Source organism: Seriola aureovittata, chromosome 3, assembly GCF_021018895.1.
Source record: "Seriola aureovittata isolate HTS-2021-v1 ecotype China chromosome 3, ASM2101889v1, whole genome shotgun sequence".
Lineage (NCBI taxonomy): Eukaryota > Metazoa > Chordata > Actinopteri > Carangiformes > Carangidae > Seriola > Seriola aureovittata.
This window is the reverse complement of record NC_079366.1, coordinates 4523448-4539280: the sequence shown is the minus strand read 5'-3', so window position 1 is coordinate 4539280 and position 15833 is coordinate 4523448. Positions and strand designations below refer to the sequence as shown.

At 41.3% G+C, this 15833-nt stretch overlaps 1 protein-coding gene across 3 annotated transcripts in view; it reads right to left on the bottom strand.

Moving 5' to 3' along the window:
• Positions 1–193: 193 nt before the first annotated feature.
• The window catches only part of krt222 (keratin 222), a 28683-nt gene continuing 13043 nt past the window's right edge, over positions 194–15833 (bottom strand). For all 3 annotated transcript variants that reach the window (XM_056373016.1, XM_056373018.1, XM_056373017.1), the window contains exons 6-12: positions 15229–15382; positions 12610–12903; positions 10229–10354; positions 9179–9399; positions 4992–5212; positions 4795–4897; positions 194–2501 (exon numbers count right to left, since the gene is read on the bottom strand). In XM_056373016.1, coding sequence (XP_056228991.1) covers positions 2288–2501; positions 4795–4897; positions 4992–5212; positions 9179–9399; positions 10229–10354; positions 12610–12903; positions 15229–15382 — 1333 coding nt within the window. In that variant the 3' untranslated portion in view covers positions 194–2287. The remainder of the gene's footprint in view (positions 2502–4794; positions 4898–4991; positions 5213–9178; positions 9400–10228; positions 10355–12609; positions 12904–15228; positions 15383–15833) is intronic.

The following is a 15833-nucleotide window of genomic DNA, read 5'->3' as shown; positions in this document are numbered from 1 at the left end:
CCACTGAAGTTCTGTATGTGTGAGCTTACAAATGTCTATGTCTGAAAATAACATGCATGTGGTGAAAGTGTGACAAAGGGTGAAGTTTTTCCTTTCCTGCAACAACAACATCAAAGCCCCTCTTAAAATAAATGAAGACACTGCATCTTCAAGTAAGTCACATGGACATTATGATGGAACATTCGACAGACAGTGTGCACATATTTCTTTTTTATTTTAAATGATACATTGTAAGATAAAAGCATAATGCTTCATTTTGAAGTTTCAGAGCTCCCAAAATGAAGAGTGTGCTTCACGAAGCAAAGCAAAATCAAGCATAGAACTGCATAGATAATATTTTTTAAATATTCTCAACATATTCTGAGGCACCCAAATGCAATGCACCATGGTCCATTTCTTATTTTTCATATCTTTGGTGCCAACTCAAAACTTAAGCGTAAAAACTCTTATTCTAAGGTGTAACAGATAGCATGTGTTACACAACCCGAGTCGAGCATTGAAGATACACTGCAGTGTTAACTATTTACAAATACTGCCCTCCTCTGGTTAAGACAGGGAATCTAAATTCTCTGAGACACACGTTGACTCACTGCTGTTAAGATCACAGTGAGTTATTTAGGGATAATGCGTCATAAAATGTAGCTACATTATTAGTTTGAGTTGCAAGATATTTTTTTCTCCACATGAGAGAGAATGAAAGGCAATGACAAAGACCCTCAAAGTACACACATTCTGGATATCCCCCAGTGCTGATGTTCTTCTAAGTGCTTTAAGTGTCTGCAGTGCAAGCATTTAGGGATCGTAGGAAAATTATTTAGGTGAGGAGGGGGGCTCGAGACTATGTTTCACTCTCAATTAATATTTTCATTGGACCCTTGATAAAGAGAAAAAAATGAACACCCTCTCCACAATATGTCATCGTAATGTCACACTGCTGAACACTTCCATTAATAACACAGAGTGCATTAATAATTTAAGATTGTGTACTCCAGTTCCAACTGCTAGCTTAGTAGCAGAAGATGTATTTCTACTACTGTGACATTCCTATTACTGCTAATCTCAGCTTCATACTCCACACTGTTCACACTGCTGACAGCTGACTGAAGCGTGTATATGTCAGGGTGCTGGGGGTGGGAGGTGAATGCTGAACATTGCCTGGTAGTTTTGGGGCAGTGGGTCCCTGGTTAGGTCATAGGAAAATAACTTCTGTTGGAATGAACATTATAAAATGGGAACAGGATCAATGGTGTAATAAAGTGACGTACATGTTATTTACTTAAACAAAAAAGTGAATTTAGTGTAAAGTTACTCTACAATGGAATATAACCTTCAAACTTCTCAGTAGTGGAGTGGAATTAGCTAAAATTATAGCAAACATAAGAAAATTCCTTACCAAATTTTCGGTATTTTACCAACTGTTTTACCAGATAATCGGACCCTTCTTTATTTGTGAACAAAGAGCTGTCGTTGTCACTTCATATGGCACATTTACATTTAGTTATTTTGCTGTAGTTCTGCCTTTTTGTTAAAATACAAAATAAAGTGGCTGTGTGAGCTGTAATAGTGGGTGACAAATCACATGCACTCCAGAAAGATAACATTTAATTACTTAAGACCCCTCCCACTGAGCCTCTTCATTTTCTGAGACCTCCTCCCCCTAATAATTTCTGCACAGTCCCATACTGAAAATCTATTTAAAAAAAATCCACCCCAGATAGTTCACAGCAGCTCATAGTGATCTGTAACTCTACACCTCCATTTATCTCCATCTATCTGTGCACGCAGCCTCCTGTAGAGAGTTCATTAAAATGAAATGCTGTAGTTAGGCAGAGTCATATGGTCGATATAATCTCTTTTGTTCAGTGACCTCACACTGAAATAATACCAGTGTTGAGAGACACTTTTTCCTCATCTACAATGATGATGGAGAAATATGTTTGCATATTAAATTGTTATTATCTGTAATGTAATGAATGTAGGTCTGATATATCGGAAGTGGCTTTCTGATGCTATAAAAATGGCCCCATTAGATCAGCATAAAAGCCTGATGGGTAATGCCTATCCTGCCAAGCTCAAGATCTGTTGAGAGGAATCTTTGTTTCAGTCATCAGTGGTGATCCAAAGTTCAGTGAAGGTTGTAATTTGAAATTCATACTAAGCATGATGGCAATGGATGGTAATATCCCAGATGTGAGCGACACAGATGCTATTTCTGTAACTTCAGCGTCACCTGTATTACCACAAACAGCTGCAAACCAGTGGTGACTCTGATCAGCTGGTGACAGAGTTACTGTGTGATAGTTGGGATGCTGCGGGATCTCTTCATGATGAGACGCAGCTCCACGTCAGGGAGGCTGTCCTGTTTAGTCTGGGCGCACCCCTCGTCTGCCGCAGCCATGTGCAGGTCGAAGCGCAGCGACACCGACTTCTTCCGCAGCTTGGGATTCCCTCTGAAGAAAGAGCCCTCCCACTGCTTTATCACCTTGTCAATCTTCTCCGTCCTGGCAAGACAGGTTAGAGGTCGTGGCAAAGGTGAAGATTGATATTTGGTAAAAGTCACATGACATTATTCATTGCCAGATTATTATTATGTACTGTCATTAAAAAACAGTTGTTTTTTTATGTTGTAAGTTCTGTTTAAGTGTAAAACATGTTTCCTTTTGTTCAGGAACACGCAGAGAATGTGGTACGCTTAAATAATTTGTATCTTGTAATCCCATGTGGGATTGGCTATGGTAATGACATAAAGTAAATAATCCTCTGAGTCATTCATTTGTTCATTATACAACCACAGCAGGTGAGACAGGTTGTTCAATCCTCTCATCAATGACACTAGGGGGCAGCAGGGGAGAACAGTTTGCTACTGAAATGTGACGGTTTGAAGAATCTCTAATAAGGCCTTGCAGAAGAGTTATATTACTGAAGATGCACATAATTCCTGATAAAACATAATCAGTGTGGTATACTGAATAGATATAATAGAATAAGATCCGAACCTGGGATCATGTAAACCATCTCAACCAAACAACATTCAAAATGATGCAATGAAGCCTCACCAGAAAAGGAAAGCACTGTATTTGCAAGGTTGTCGCAGAGTAATCTGAAAGATTTATAGATAAATGGGGTTGCAAGGAATAAAGGTTTGAGCATTGGGATCCTATAGTTGTTGTGCTTTTAGAAGAACGGTTGTAAAAGTTTACAATAAAAGTACCAAAAAACCATTTACCATGTGAGAGATGTTGGTTCCCTTGTTTTAATTGCGTTTTTTTTTTTTTTTTAAACACAAAGCACCTTTTAAAGTTGATTTGACAGGCTTATTAGCAAAAAGTGCCTATTTACACAAGCAGTAGTTAAGGAGCTACAGTCCATTAGCATTCATTTGGAGTCATGTTTTTCTGGCCCCTTGACAAGTCCAGTGTTCAATATCCTGTTCACTCTATTTTGGTCTTCACCAACTCCTAAGGGAAATAACTATGTTCACTAGCTGGTCACTAACAAGCTAGCTGCTCCTCATGGAAACAAGGCTGATGATAGTGTTGAGACTAAACTAAAACAATGAGCTAAAAGATGCTAAAATGGTCTGTAGAGCTGAGGTGAGCTGCAGAGTCAGGTGACCCCTCTCATATTACATGTTGTCATTTATTCCATTGTGTAAAATATTTATTTGCAGCTTTAAAGAGTAATAACTCGTCCATACTGCAACAGAAAACACAGCAATGTTACTGGGGGGCTGTAATGGTTTAGTGGAAATTCAGATGGCAAACACTGGTTCCATCGATACCTGCAGACTGACTGAGCCACACGAGTGGAGTATTTTCAATAAGATAATACTTCCTGTCGGTGGAAGAATCATACATGAATGATTTTGGGAACATCCAGACAAAATAACATTTGTTGGCTGGAGTGACTTGCACTACCTGCTGATCACAGTTAAACGACAAAAGCAAGTAATCTGAGCTAAATAATTAAACGGCTGCTGGGACAAAATGTGCAAGAGGCCCTCCAAAACACACCACAACACCCTGCCATGCCTAATGTGCGCTGGAATAATTATCCTAATTTCTGAAGTTAATAAAATGCCCATAACTTTAAATACACACTTACCCCTGGGCTGGTAGTGGCTGTGCATGTGTAGCTCTCTGTGGGCATTATGCAAGTGTGTGTGTGTGTGTGTGTGTGTGTGTGTGTGTGTGTGTGTCTGTGTGTGTGTCTGTGTGTGTGTCTGTGTGTGTGTGTGTCTGTGTGTGGCTGGTAACACCTGAAGTATAAACAAAGAATTCCACCCATGTCTCATCCAACAATAATAGGTGCCACACCCTGAAGACTCCACACCAGGCGGGTATCTCCACATCAAACACAAGCCATTAAAGAAAGAAAAATTCCCATGCAGTGCTGTGATGAATTACTCATGGGAACCTGTGTAGCCAACTAAACGTTTTATGCTTTTGTAACGTGTATGACATAGTAAAAAGAGTTTGTACATCTTGTCTGCGGGACCAGACGTCGCCGGAGTGGCGAGGACATGGATGATTGTGTCATCATGAAAAAATGAGTCAATAAAAAGCTTACTGAGTTAAAGCCTGAGGTGTGTAACTGAGAGATGTTAAGGCTTTGGGAGATTAACCCAACTAGAAATGATGTTATTTCGTAGGTAAAAAGGCATTTATCTGCGTACTGTAAAAGTGCACTACAAAGTGATCCTGTTAAAACCTGCTGCTAAAAATTGCCTACATTTCAAACTGAAGCAGAGGTGCTGACTACAGGTCAATGAGGGGCACAAAGATCAATACTTACTCGATGGTGCCGTGACCCTCTGCACTCTCCCGCACAACATTGCCCTGAAGAATCTCCTGAGTCTTCACGGTGGAGATTGGCAAGTCTTTATCTTGCTCTGGCTCTGAATGAACAACAAATCATAACAAGACATGACTGCAGTAAGAGTGTGAGTGCATTTGTGTGTGTGTGCGTGTGTGTGTGTGTGTGTGTCTTACCTGTGAGTATCACAAGGCTTTGCTGTCTATGCAGTATGCTTTTCTTTATCCCATTCTCTGCTGGGAGGAGTGACGGTATTTCAGGCAGAGGCTCAGACTTGGGTTCATCCGGACTAACAGCAGGGTCACTGAAACCGTTCTCCAGCCCATTCTCCTTCAGCTCCACCACAGAAGACCTCCAGGGTCGCAGACTCATCGGCTGCCCTTCACGACCCATGTACCTGCAGCCACAAGGGTAGCATATAGAGCAGTGGTTCCCAACCTTTTCCAACTCACAGCCCACTTGAAAATCTCATAAATGTTGACGGCCCACATCCGACATTCCGATCCAAACATTACAGAGGCCAAAGAAAAGGTACTTTTTATTTTAATGAATGATTATTTTGTTTAACTGGGTAGAGATCTCTCGTCAATTGATTATCTGTCTTCTTGACTCTTTCCTTTTAATATTTCCTGTTGCTAACCAGCTATCCATTTTCTATTTTTTCCATGGAAACAAGTATATAATGTGGTTTTCAACATTTTCAATGTTTTTAAAGATCATTTCATTTAAAAACATTTAAAAACATTATTCATACTTTTATCTTTTTATTATTACATCTTTTCACCAAAACTGTGCTGTTTTGCAAATGATTTGTCAGCCCACTTGCAATACCTTTGTGTCCCACCAGTGGGCCCTGGCCCACAGTATGGGAAACACTGATATAGAGTAATCATAGCCAAAATGAATAATGAGCACAGTGCATTCAGAAAGTATTCAGACCCCTTTTTCACATTTTGTTATTCTACACCCTTACACAAATATGATTTAAATCAAAATTTCCCTCATCAATCTACAGTCAATACACCATAATGACACAGTGAAAACAGAAGTTTAGAAAGTCTGGATGGGGACCATCAGTGGACAGCCATTTTCTGGTATTTCCAGAGGTGTCCGATTAGGTTCAAGGCAGAGCTCTGGCTGAACCACTCAAAGATGTTCATGGAGTTGTCCCTATGTCACTCCTGCATTGTCTGGGTTGTGTTCTTAAGGTCATTGTCCCGCTGGAAGGTGAACCTTTGGTTCTGTCTGAGGTCCTGAGCACTCTGGACCAGGTTTTCATTAAGGATAACTCTGTACTTTGCCCTATTCAGCTTTGTCTCAGCCCTGACCAGTCTCCCTGTCCCTACCTCTGAAAACACTGATGCTGCCACCGCCATGCTACCTGGTTTCCACCAGACATGATGTTTAGAATTGAGGCCAAACAGTTCAATCTTGGTCTCATCAGACCAGATCTTGTTTCTCAAAGTCTGAAACTCCAGTAGGTGCTTTTTTGCAAACTCCAGACACTTTCATGTGTCTTTGAATGAGGAGAGATGTCTTTCTGACTACTCTCCCATAAAGCCCATATCGGTGGAGTGCTGCAGAGATGTTTGTCCTGACGGAAGTTTTTTCCATCTCCACACATGATCTCTAAAACTCAGCCAGACTGACCAATGTGTTCTTCGTCATGTCTCTTACAAGGGCCCTTCTCTCTCTATTGCTAAGTTTGGCTGGTTGGCCAGCTCTAGTAAAAGTCCTGGTTGTTCCAAACTTCAATGTAAGAATCACTGTACTCTTGGGAACCTTCGATGCAGCAGAAATTCTTTTGTAGACTTACCCAGATGTGTGCTTCGACACAGTCCTGTCTCTGAACTCTCATTGCTTTGACTTTGCTATGATATGCATTGTCAGCTGTGAGACCTTATATTGACTGGTGTGTGGCTTTCCAAATCATGTCCAATCAATTGAGTTTACCACAGGTGGACTCCAATCAAGGCACAGAAACATCTCAATGATGATCAGGAGAAATGGGAGGCACCTGAGCTGCATTTCTATTTTATACAAGGGGACACCAACCACTCGGCTTTGTAGGGAGAAAGTTCTTGAGCTGCAATATGTCGATGATGATGCTTATACTCCTAAACCTAAAAGAACTTTAGTTCTTCTGTCTCTACTGTTGGCTCTTGAACAAAACCAGATTGAATGAGACTTTGGGAACCTACGCTGGAGGATCTTCCAATGAAAGTTGTCTACGAAGCCTGGACCACCCACAGCCAACACATCAAGGAACATCAAATGGTCCATATAAGTCTGCAACGCACCAGTAGAATTACAGTGGCGTGTGCTAAAACCAACAAGAGTACTGTGACAGTAATCATCCAACATCAATTATGCTGGCTAGGGCATGTCATTGATGCCCCCAAGACAGACAGAGAGTAAGAGTCTGTCTTGCAGGGCTGTGTTTTCCTAACAGTACTTTTCCTAATTATACCATCCATGAACAGCAGTTAGCGAGAGGCAGGAAAAGGGATAAAACAAATTAATTGAAGAGATGTAGCATCCCATTCAAGAACTCGGATCTTGTTTCATTTTGGTTGTTGTTTACACCCCCCTTTTAAAACCCTGCAACCGCGTGTAAAGTTATCCACTCCATCTCTGTGAGACACTGGACTCTGCACCCCAGTGCTTTCTTCATGATCCCTGTGAGTTCAACTGGACAGGACTCTCCCCACTTTCAACTTTGTATGCTAATGTTAAAGAGTCCTGGCGATTCTACTTTTTGTACATTTGCATTTTGTACATTTTTGTAATCACTTACTAGGTCTTTAGTATTATTATTAATATTTTATTTTATACTATTTTTATATGACTATGTTTTAGTTTTTACTTATTTACCTTGGGCTCAGACATTCATGTTCCCCTCAGGATGAATTGTAGTAACTTTGGCTATCCTCTGAGTTTTCATCAGGGAATGACTCAATATCTGCAAAATTTACAACATTCCCATTAGCTTCAGCTGCAGTTTGTGTTTACTGCTACATTGCAAAGGTTGGCATGCTAATATGATGAGCACCGTAAACATTATGCCTGTTACACATCAGCATGTTTTCATTCTCACTGTGATCACGACTGTGCATAGGTGCTGCCTCACAGAGCTACTAACGAGGCTGTAGACACTTGATTCTGTTATCTTAGCATTGTGCTAAAATATTAGCCCCAATGTGTGTCTTCATGTGGTGGGGATAAAGAGTCCTCAACCATGAATACACATGATCTCTCTTTGCACAGCCTGGATCATCAGAGTCATCTTTTGTGCCCTTTATTTGGTGAATTTGCAGACATACCCAACTCAGAAACCTCTGTGGTTATATGGTTGTTGATGTTTCAGTAAGAAAGACTCTTTTCTACTGTATGAGGATGTTCTCTTCTCTTTCTTGTATTTGTCACACAGCCCTTTGAGCCTCCGCTTGCTACCCACTCAGTCGCCACCCTTCTCAAATATGAACAAACAATGCAAATTTCAGATGCCAAGTCCTGTCTCTCCTTGCATCAATAACATCAGTCAAAGTCAGACTAGGAATGAAAAGCTTCTGCAATCTAAAGAAATGAGGAAAACCAAAAGCGGCACATCAATCACTCTGTTACCCCTTACAGGAGTCATAAAACAAAATTACCTTCCACAAACTATAAAATTACAATCATATGGTTGACGCAAGCAAACGTATGAAACTGCACTGGAGGTTGATGTGAGTCCACATTGCATGTGAGGATAATTAAAGGCCATGGAAAAAGAATGGAACATTCCCTAATAAAACAGCGTGATGCTGACAGACTGTCTGGGTTCTATCATCTTGTTTGATTACAGACAAAGCTGGATTTTTAGGTTACAATTCAGTGGCAGAAAGTTTGTCAGCTTCACTTAATTTATTGTTTGTGCTTTCTATGAAACATATATGTTCAATTTCCAATCACCGTTACTGCATGTCACTCTGTTGTGTGGGAGGACTCTACAGCCTTAGTTTGTCTTGACCTGCAATTATTGTGGATTTTCATTTTCTATACAGATCAAATCCACCTAATCCAGGGTAAGACACAACACATAACACATGACACTGTCTGACAGCCAAATAAAGGACATGATTAAGAAATAATTTTGTTAACTTCCTTGTCAAGTGCTGAGGAACAAGTTTCTGTCTTACTTTTGTCAGTTTATCAGTGTGTGTGTGATGTATACTTTTCCCTTGCAAGTATGCAGAGGAATCCTTTTCAACTGAATAGTAAAAATGTATTTCCTGTTTGACACTAAAACCACAAAATTCCCACAGAATTATTCCTTCCTGGTTCCTCTAATCTTTCCATCCCTTTCTCTGCCTCTTGCTCTCACCTGCCCTCCTCCCGCTCCAGCAGACGTCGGTACGTGGCGATCTCTCGCTCCAGCCTCATCTTGGTGTTGAGGAGCTGGCTGTGGCGCTGACGCTGGGTGGCCAGACCATCCCTCACCTGCTCCAGTTCACTCTCCAACCCGACGATCACCTGGGAAAGGTCCTGCAGCTGGTTGGAGTACATTCGCTGGGTGTGCTGCAAGGAGCTCTCCAGGCCTTTCTCCTGGACAGCAAGAGGCCAGGGGCTATTAGCATAATGCCTGGGCAGTTATATAATATACAGTTATAATATTTATGTTTTTAAATAACACTGGGTTCATAGAAGCGTGTTGAAACTAATAATGTTATAATATAGTATAGTAAGTATAGTGAACATAATCCCTCACTGGCTTCCCACCACCAGGAGTGCAACAGTACAAATTCATGTTTGAGGATGTGAAATGTTGAAGCTTATGAAAAATGTATCCATGAAACACTTGCAATCATTCATATCATATTATTTATTGTTTAAAATTTAAATTCAAATGTGATAACCACCAAAGAATATATATCTTGTGTTTATGTATGTAATATATGTAATTATAAGATTAAAGTTACATTAGTTACTCAACATTTTATTTCATTGTAAACAGGTTGTTACATTATTGGTTTTTCATCATGCTAGCAGCCAGGCTCTCGGGACGCTAATGCCTATCAGTCTCTCCATCACTTTGGTCCAGACTGACGAAGTCTGTTTAATTGATTGCGGTTCAGTTTTGTACAGACAATCATGGTCCCTGGGGGATGAATCCTACTGACTTCAGTGATCTGCTTACTTTTCTGCTAGAACCATGATGAGGCTGACATCTGTGGTTTAGAGTGAAATACCTGAAAAACTATTGGATGAACTGTCAACGTGGTGCAGACATTCAGGATGGATTTTTAATAACTTTGGTGATCTCCTGACTTTTCATCTTGGATTCTACTCTGTCCAATACTTAAGATTAATAGGATTCAAGTTGTGTGATAATTGGGGAGTTAGCCCTGGTGATGCGTGATGATGTGTGTCTTACCAAGGCATGCAGAGTCTCAATCTCCACCTGCAGGGAGTGCCACTGCTTCCTGGCCTCAGCTAGCTCGGCCCGCGCCTCCCTCAGGGCAGCGCCGCCGAGGCTCACCTGAGCCCACGCTGCCTCCTCCTGGGTGAGGTGACGGGGATCACACACTTTAAAAGAGGTACAAGAACCCCAGCAGCACCACCACCGCCACCCACGCAGCCAAACACACGCAGCCGAACACACACACTCTCTCACTCATTTTAAATTCTATTCACTAGCAAACACAACAACACAAGTCTTTAACCTTGAGATAAGATAGAAGAACTGCGTTTCTAACCAAATAACTGTTTACCAAATGTGTTCGTGTGCTAATGGTTAATTCTTGAAATGAACGTCTGTATCGGATAAACAAGTCAGGCCTTATGAGAAGCACATACAACCACCTCACGCACTGACACACACCTTATGGGTAACTGGCACTCAGTCAAACAGCCAGTGGAGAGGCAGCCTCAGGTGGTGCTGTTGATAGTGTGCACTTCAGTTTAAGTAAACAGACAGTGGAGCAGACATGCAAGCCTGCGTGTACACACAGCTGTACCGTACGAGTTGTGTTAACACACTGTACAGCTGTTAGGCCTTTCAAACCATTCATCTTTGTCCTCTTTCAAATGCAATGAAGCAGTCAAACTGTCTCAGCACAGTTATGACAATATTTTGACAGTAAAAACAAAACAGGTTGACTCCTCCGTGTTATATCTAAGTTATTGTCTGATTTCTTAGTCCAATGATTCTCTCTTTCTCTTTAACTGCATTAAATGTTATTTAATTAATAAGAGAATTATGCAGTAGGCAAATTTAGGCAGAGAATATCAGCAACATCAGCAATTTATTACTGGTTACATCAGACATTTTCCTCAAGAACTTACTGTTTGGGGTTAAGTTTCAGAGGGAGTTGAATTATCATTCCATCTGTCATCTCAGATAGCGGTGGAGGATGTATTTAGATCCAAGAAAAATAACTCACTATAAAAATACTTAATTAAGAGATACTTAAGTATCTCAGGTTATATTTCAGACATCACTTGTCTGGTGTTTGTACATCTGTATATACTGTTGCTGATTCACAGTTTATATTATATACCATTACAGAGATTATATCTGAACAATTTAAAGGTACCCTGTGGAGATTTTCACCACTAGTAATGCTCCTGTTGGGTTAATATCATATCCATGCTTCAGGACACATGTTCATGATGCAGCGGTAACAGGCAATGAAATGTAGTGATGCGCCTACAAAGTCAGTGTAGAAGAAGAAGGCAAACTATCATACACGGATGTAAACAAAGCAGGATTTAAAATATATATATATAAACCTGATTTGTATTGCAAATGTTATAAAGCAACACAATGCGTTCCACATGTTTGTCATACTTCACGGATACACAGCATGTTTCGGTGAGAAACACTGAATGTAATTAGAACTTTTGTTTGTTTGCAAGAAAACTCCACATGGCAGCTTTAAACTTAAAAAGAGCTTTAATGTCATTGAAAATTATGGTGGTGTCTGCATCAGGTTTTGCACTTTACTTCCCAGCCTTTGCAACTCATGGAAGTAGGAAGTAAAAAACTGTTCACAGGGAGAACAGGTTTCCCGTGTATATTATTTATATACGATATTATTATGGACATCATGCAGGTATTTAACTGCAGCATTGTGCAGAGGTTACCTTAGTAGGACAGACAGAGTGCGTCTGATGTAAATAACAGCATTTCATAAAACCTGCTCTGATTTAGCACTGTGGTCGCTTGCGGCCCTTGGCGAAAGCACTTTATTGTCACTGTCAGACCAAAGTCATTGTGCTGTGGCACAGGAACACTGGGATAATAATACAATAGAAAAGCTCCTACTTCAGCTCAGTAAGTCCTGCTATTATTAGATGAAGGATAAAAACAAATCTGCAGGATAGATGAGAATGCTTCGGTTGTAATTTGGCTCATAAATATTTAATGAAGATCAGGAATCATTCACACAGAGTAGTAACTGATCGTATGTTGTAACACACTACTGTAATAGTAAAGTATGTAGATGAAAAGAGTGAGACTGCAATCATGCTAAGTCATGCAAAAAGCTGCAAGCAAGCATATACAGACGCACACATACACAGAGAGCGCAGAGAGGAGGGAGAGGCTCATGTGTCCTAAGCTTACATCCTTTCAACACAGTCATCAAACACACCACTAACCATTTTACTCAAGTCGAGCACATACATCAGTCAGCCTTGCCTATGGCTTGGAGTTGGTCTTGAGGGTGTGTCTGCCTGGCGGTGGGCCAGGACAACACGAGAGAGGTACAGAGAAAAAAAAGATGAAGTGAAGATGCAGGATGAGATACATACCTCACTGAGAGCTCCTCTGTGTGTTCTGGATGATGCTGCTGCTGCAGCTCCGGCTCCAGAGCGGCTAGGCCCGACCAAGCCGGGAGGTGGATTTGAGACTGCGCCCAGGCCATGGTGTCTCTCACCAGGGCCGGGAAGTCTGTTATGGTCGCACTGCGCTCTGATTCGGTCGAGGAGCTGGGTGAGCTCCATCCCTGTGCCATCCTCCTCCACCCCTCCTGCTGCTGCTGCTGTGGTTGTTGCTAACAGGGCATCACAGGAGCCGGCCCGCTGCAGCTGCAGAGCCTGGGCTGCCTGCAAACAGCCAACCAGAAGGAGCAAGAGGGGGAGGGAGGGGGGAGAGAAAGACAGAGAAAGAGAGAGAGAGAGAGAGTGAGAGAGAGAGAGAGAGAGAGAGAGAGAGAGGGAGACAAAGATAGGGTGAGAAGATAGTGAATGATGTAAAGGGATAGAAGTACAAAAGAAAAACAAGACAGAGAGATGAAATTAGTTTGACTTACAGTCTGAGTGAATGCAAAGGAGAAAAAGGGCAAGAGAATGTGTGTGTGTGTGTGTGTGTGTGTGTGTGTGTGTGTGTGTATGGCAGAGGGCAGCGAGGCAGTCAACGCAATGCAGAGGCAGGAGAAAAAGAAAAATTGGTCATTGAGCCCTACATACATGTCTGTGTGTGTGTGTGTGTGTGTGTGTGCTTGTGTGTATGTATGTGTGTATATATGTGTGTATATGCAGGAAAGTAGGAGAGGGGAGGAGGCATTAGTCAGCAGGAATGAGAAAATTAAGATAAGGGGGGGTGGAAAGAGGAGGGGTAGATGAGGTAAGAGTGAAGAGATGAGAGGAATCAGGAGATGTTTTAGTCACACATGCGTGTAAACACACGCACACACACACACACACACACACACACACACACACACACACACACACACACACACACACACACACACGTTCACCCCAAATGGTCAAAAAGTTGAGTTTGGAATGATGGACATTTCTCACCCTCTGGTCGCCATCTTCGCTACGTAGCGGAAGGGGAGGTACTACCAACGTATTTTGGTATCTCATACCAAACTGGCTCAATGTTTAGGTGACAAATGGATCCTCACAGGCCTCATGTAGCTTCTGGCTAACCAGCTGTTATCGGTTCGACTCAGACTTGTGTGCTTGTAATAAGCACATTATATCACAATTTCACTATAGTACAAAGCAAGTCGCAGAGTCTTAGCCATGCTAGCACCTCTGTGAGGCTGGACCTCAGCAATAGCATTCAGCTTTGAGCTAAACGCTAATGTCAGCATGCATTAGCATGTTTGCAATGCTAATGCTAACATGATAATGGTAAGCAGGTACAATGTTTACCATGTTCATCTTAGTTAAGTAAGTGTGTCAGCATGCTAACATTTGCCATTTGCACTAAACACAGAGTAAAGGCTAATGGAACAGCACCTAATCCGTATCATTTTTACCAGAAGATAGTGCTGGATGAACAATTAAGGGATCATTAAAATTATTAAAATCCATCCTGGGGGGAAACGGACTAAATTTTATGTCAATCCATTAAGTACTTGAAATATGAAATATTTCATTGGCGGCCAGAATGATGTAAAGATGAATTTAATCTAGGGGATAAATAAAGTATCTATCTATCTATCTATCTATCTATCTATCTATCTATCTATCTATATCTATCTATCTATCTATCTATCTATCATACGAGTAGCATGCCCAATAAACACTGTATGTGCACGGTTTTACAAACAAAATAAACAAAAAAAACTTTCTTAAAAGGAAAACTAGATTAAATTATTTCAACCAATGTAGAAAGCAGGCTTCCCACTATCTGATCTAACTCATTACCAACTAAAACCTCAGCACTTTTCTTCACAAGTGAAGAAAATATTGCTTCAAGTCACTCACTTGTCCAATCTGCTCTACTCCGCACTTGGATTAAGACAAGATCAGACGATTCCTCCCAATCACTGCCCTCTGGATGTTATTACTAACATTAATGTTTCTGTACACCCGTGGTACTTCATCTGCAATGATCTCTCTGAGAAGACTGAATACAACCCTCTATCCACCATGAGAGCCTGCTCGAGGTATGTGAGTGCCTTTCAGCCTGTGTTACCCCTGAGTTGAAGAGAGACCAGTCCTAATAGGTGTTTGGTTCTAGAGCAAATATAAGTGAGTCCAACAATCTCTACCTGCTCAATCTTCAGCAAACTTCAAAAAGAAGCTCCATCCCTGTCCACCAGTTAACCAGGTGATTTCACCTAATGTCTAAAACAACTCAGTCGGTCCTGCAACAAGCTCTTGTCCACAAGACACTGACCCAAACATGTCTCATATTTGCAGCCACATGGTGTTGCTTGCAAGGTTCAAGAGATACTGAGGCACACAAATCCTCCACCAAGCAAAGCTTTCACTTCCACTTTCCACTGTCAGGCTCTCATGGTAAAGTGATTTTTATTGCATGTATGAAAAAAGTGTGCTTCAAAATAAAAAAGGTTGTAGTGTGACAGGCAGATAGAAAGATGTCGGTACAGTAAAACAGGCAGACAGATGAGCTGGGAAACCACAGAAAAAGATGTCATAATGAGCATTTGCAGTACATTTAGTGACCTCATACTCCTGGTGCATCTTCTGCAGCTCTGTCATGGAACGGTGAAAGTCTGCCTGCAGCGTCATGCTGCTCTGATCTGCCTTCGTCTTTGACTCCCTGAGCAGAGCCACCTGTTGCTCCAGATGCCGGGTGTTGCGCTCCTCTGTTTCACACCTGCAATGCCAACAGGGGTTTATTTTATAAACCTTATATGAAGAAAGGGAGGTAATATGTCACAGTCAAGACAATCATATAGGAGAAGATACATTTATTTAAAGTGATACATTCTTAAGTCGTGCCAAGTATCCATTTTAAGTTGATCTGAAAGAGATTGCAATAATAGCTAATAATCATACACCGACCACCTATGCCTGTGAAATCATAACTACAAGTAAAAAGAACTAGACATCATCCTAAGTGTGTCATAAGCATAGTCCAGAATTTTACAGTTACACTCAGCTGGTCAGGAGACACATCAGGTGGAGCTATAAATAGAACAGGTGTATTTATTTCAAGCTCCAGTGCGTTGCCACTGTCCTTCATGGGTTAATGGCTGACAGCAGAGGGGTGGTGTGTGTGTGTGTGTGTGTGTGTGTGTGTGTGTGTGTGTGTGTGTGTGTGTGTG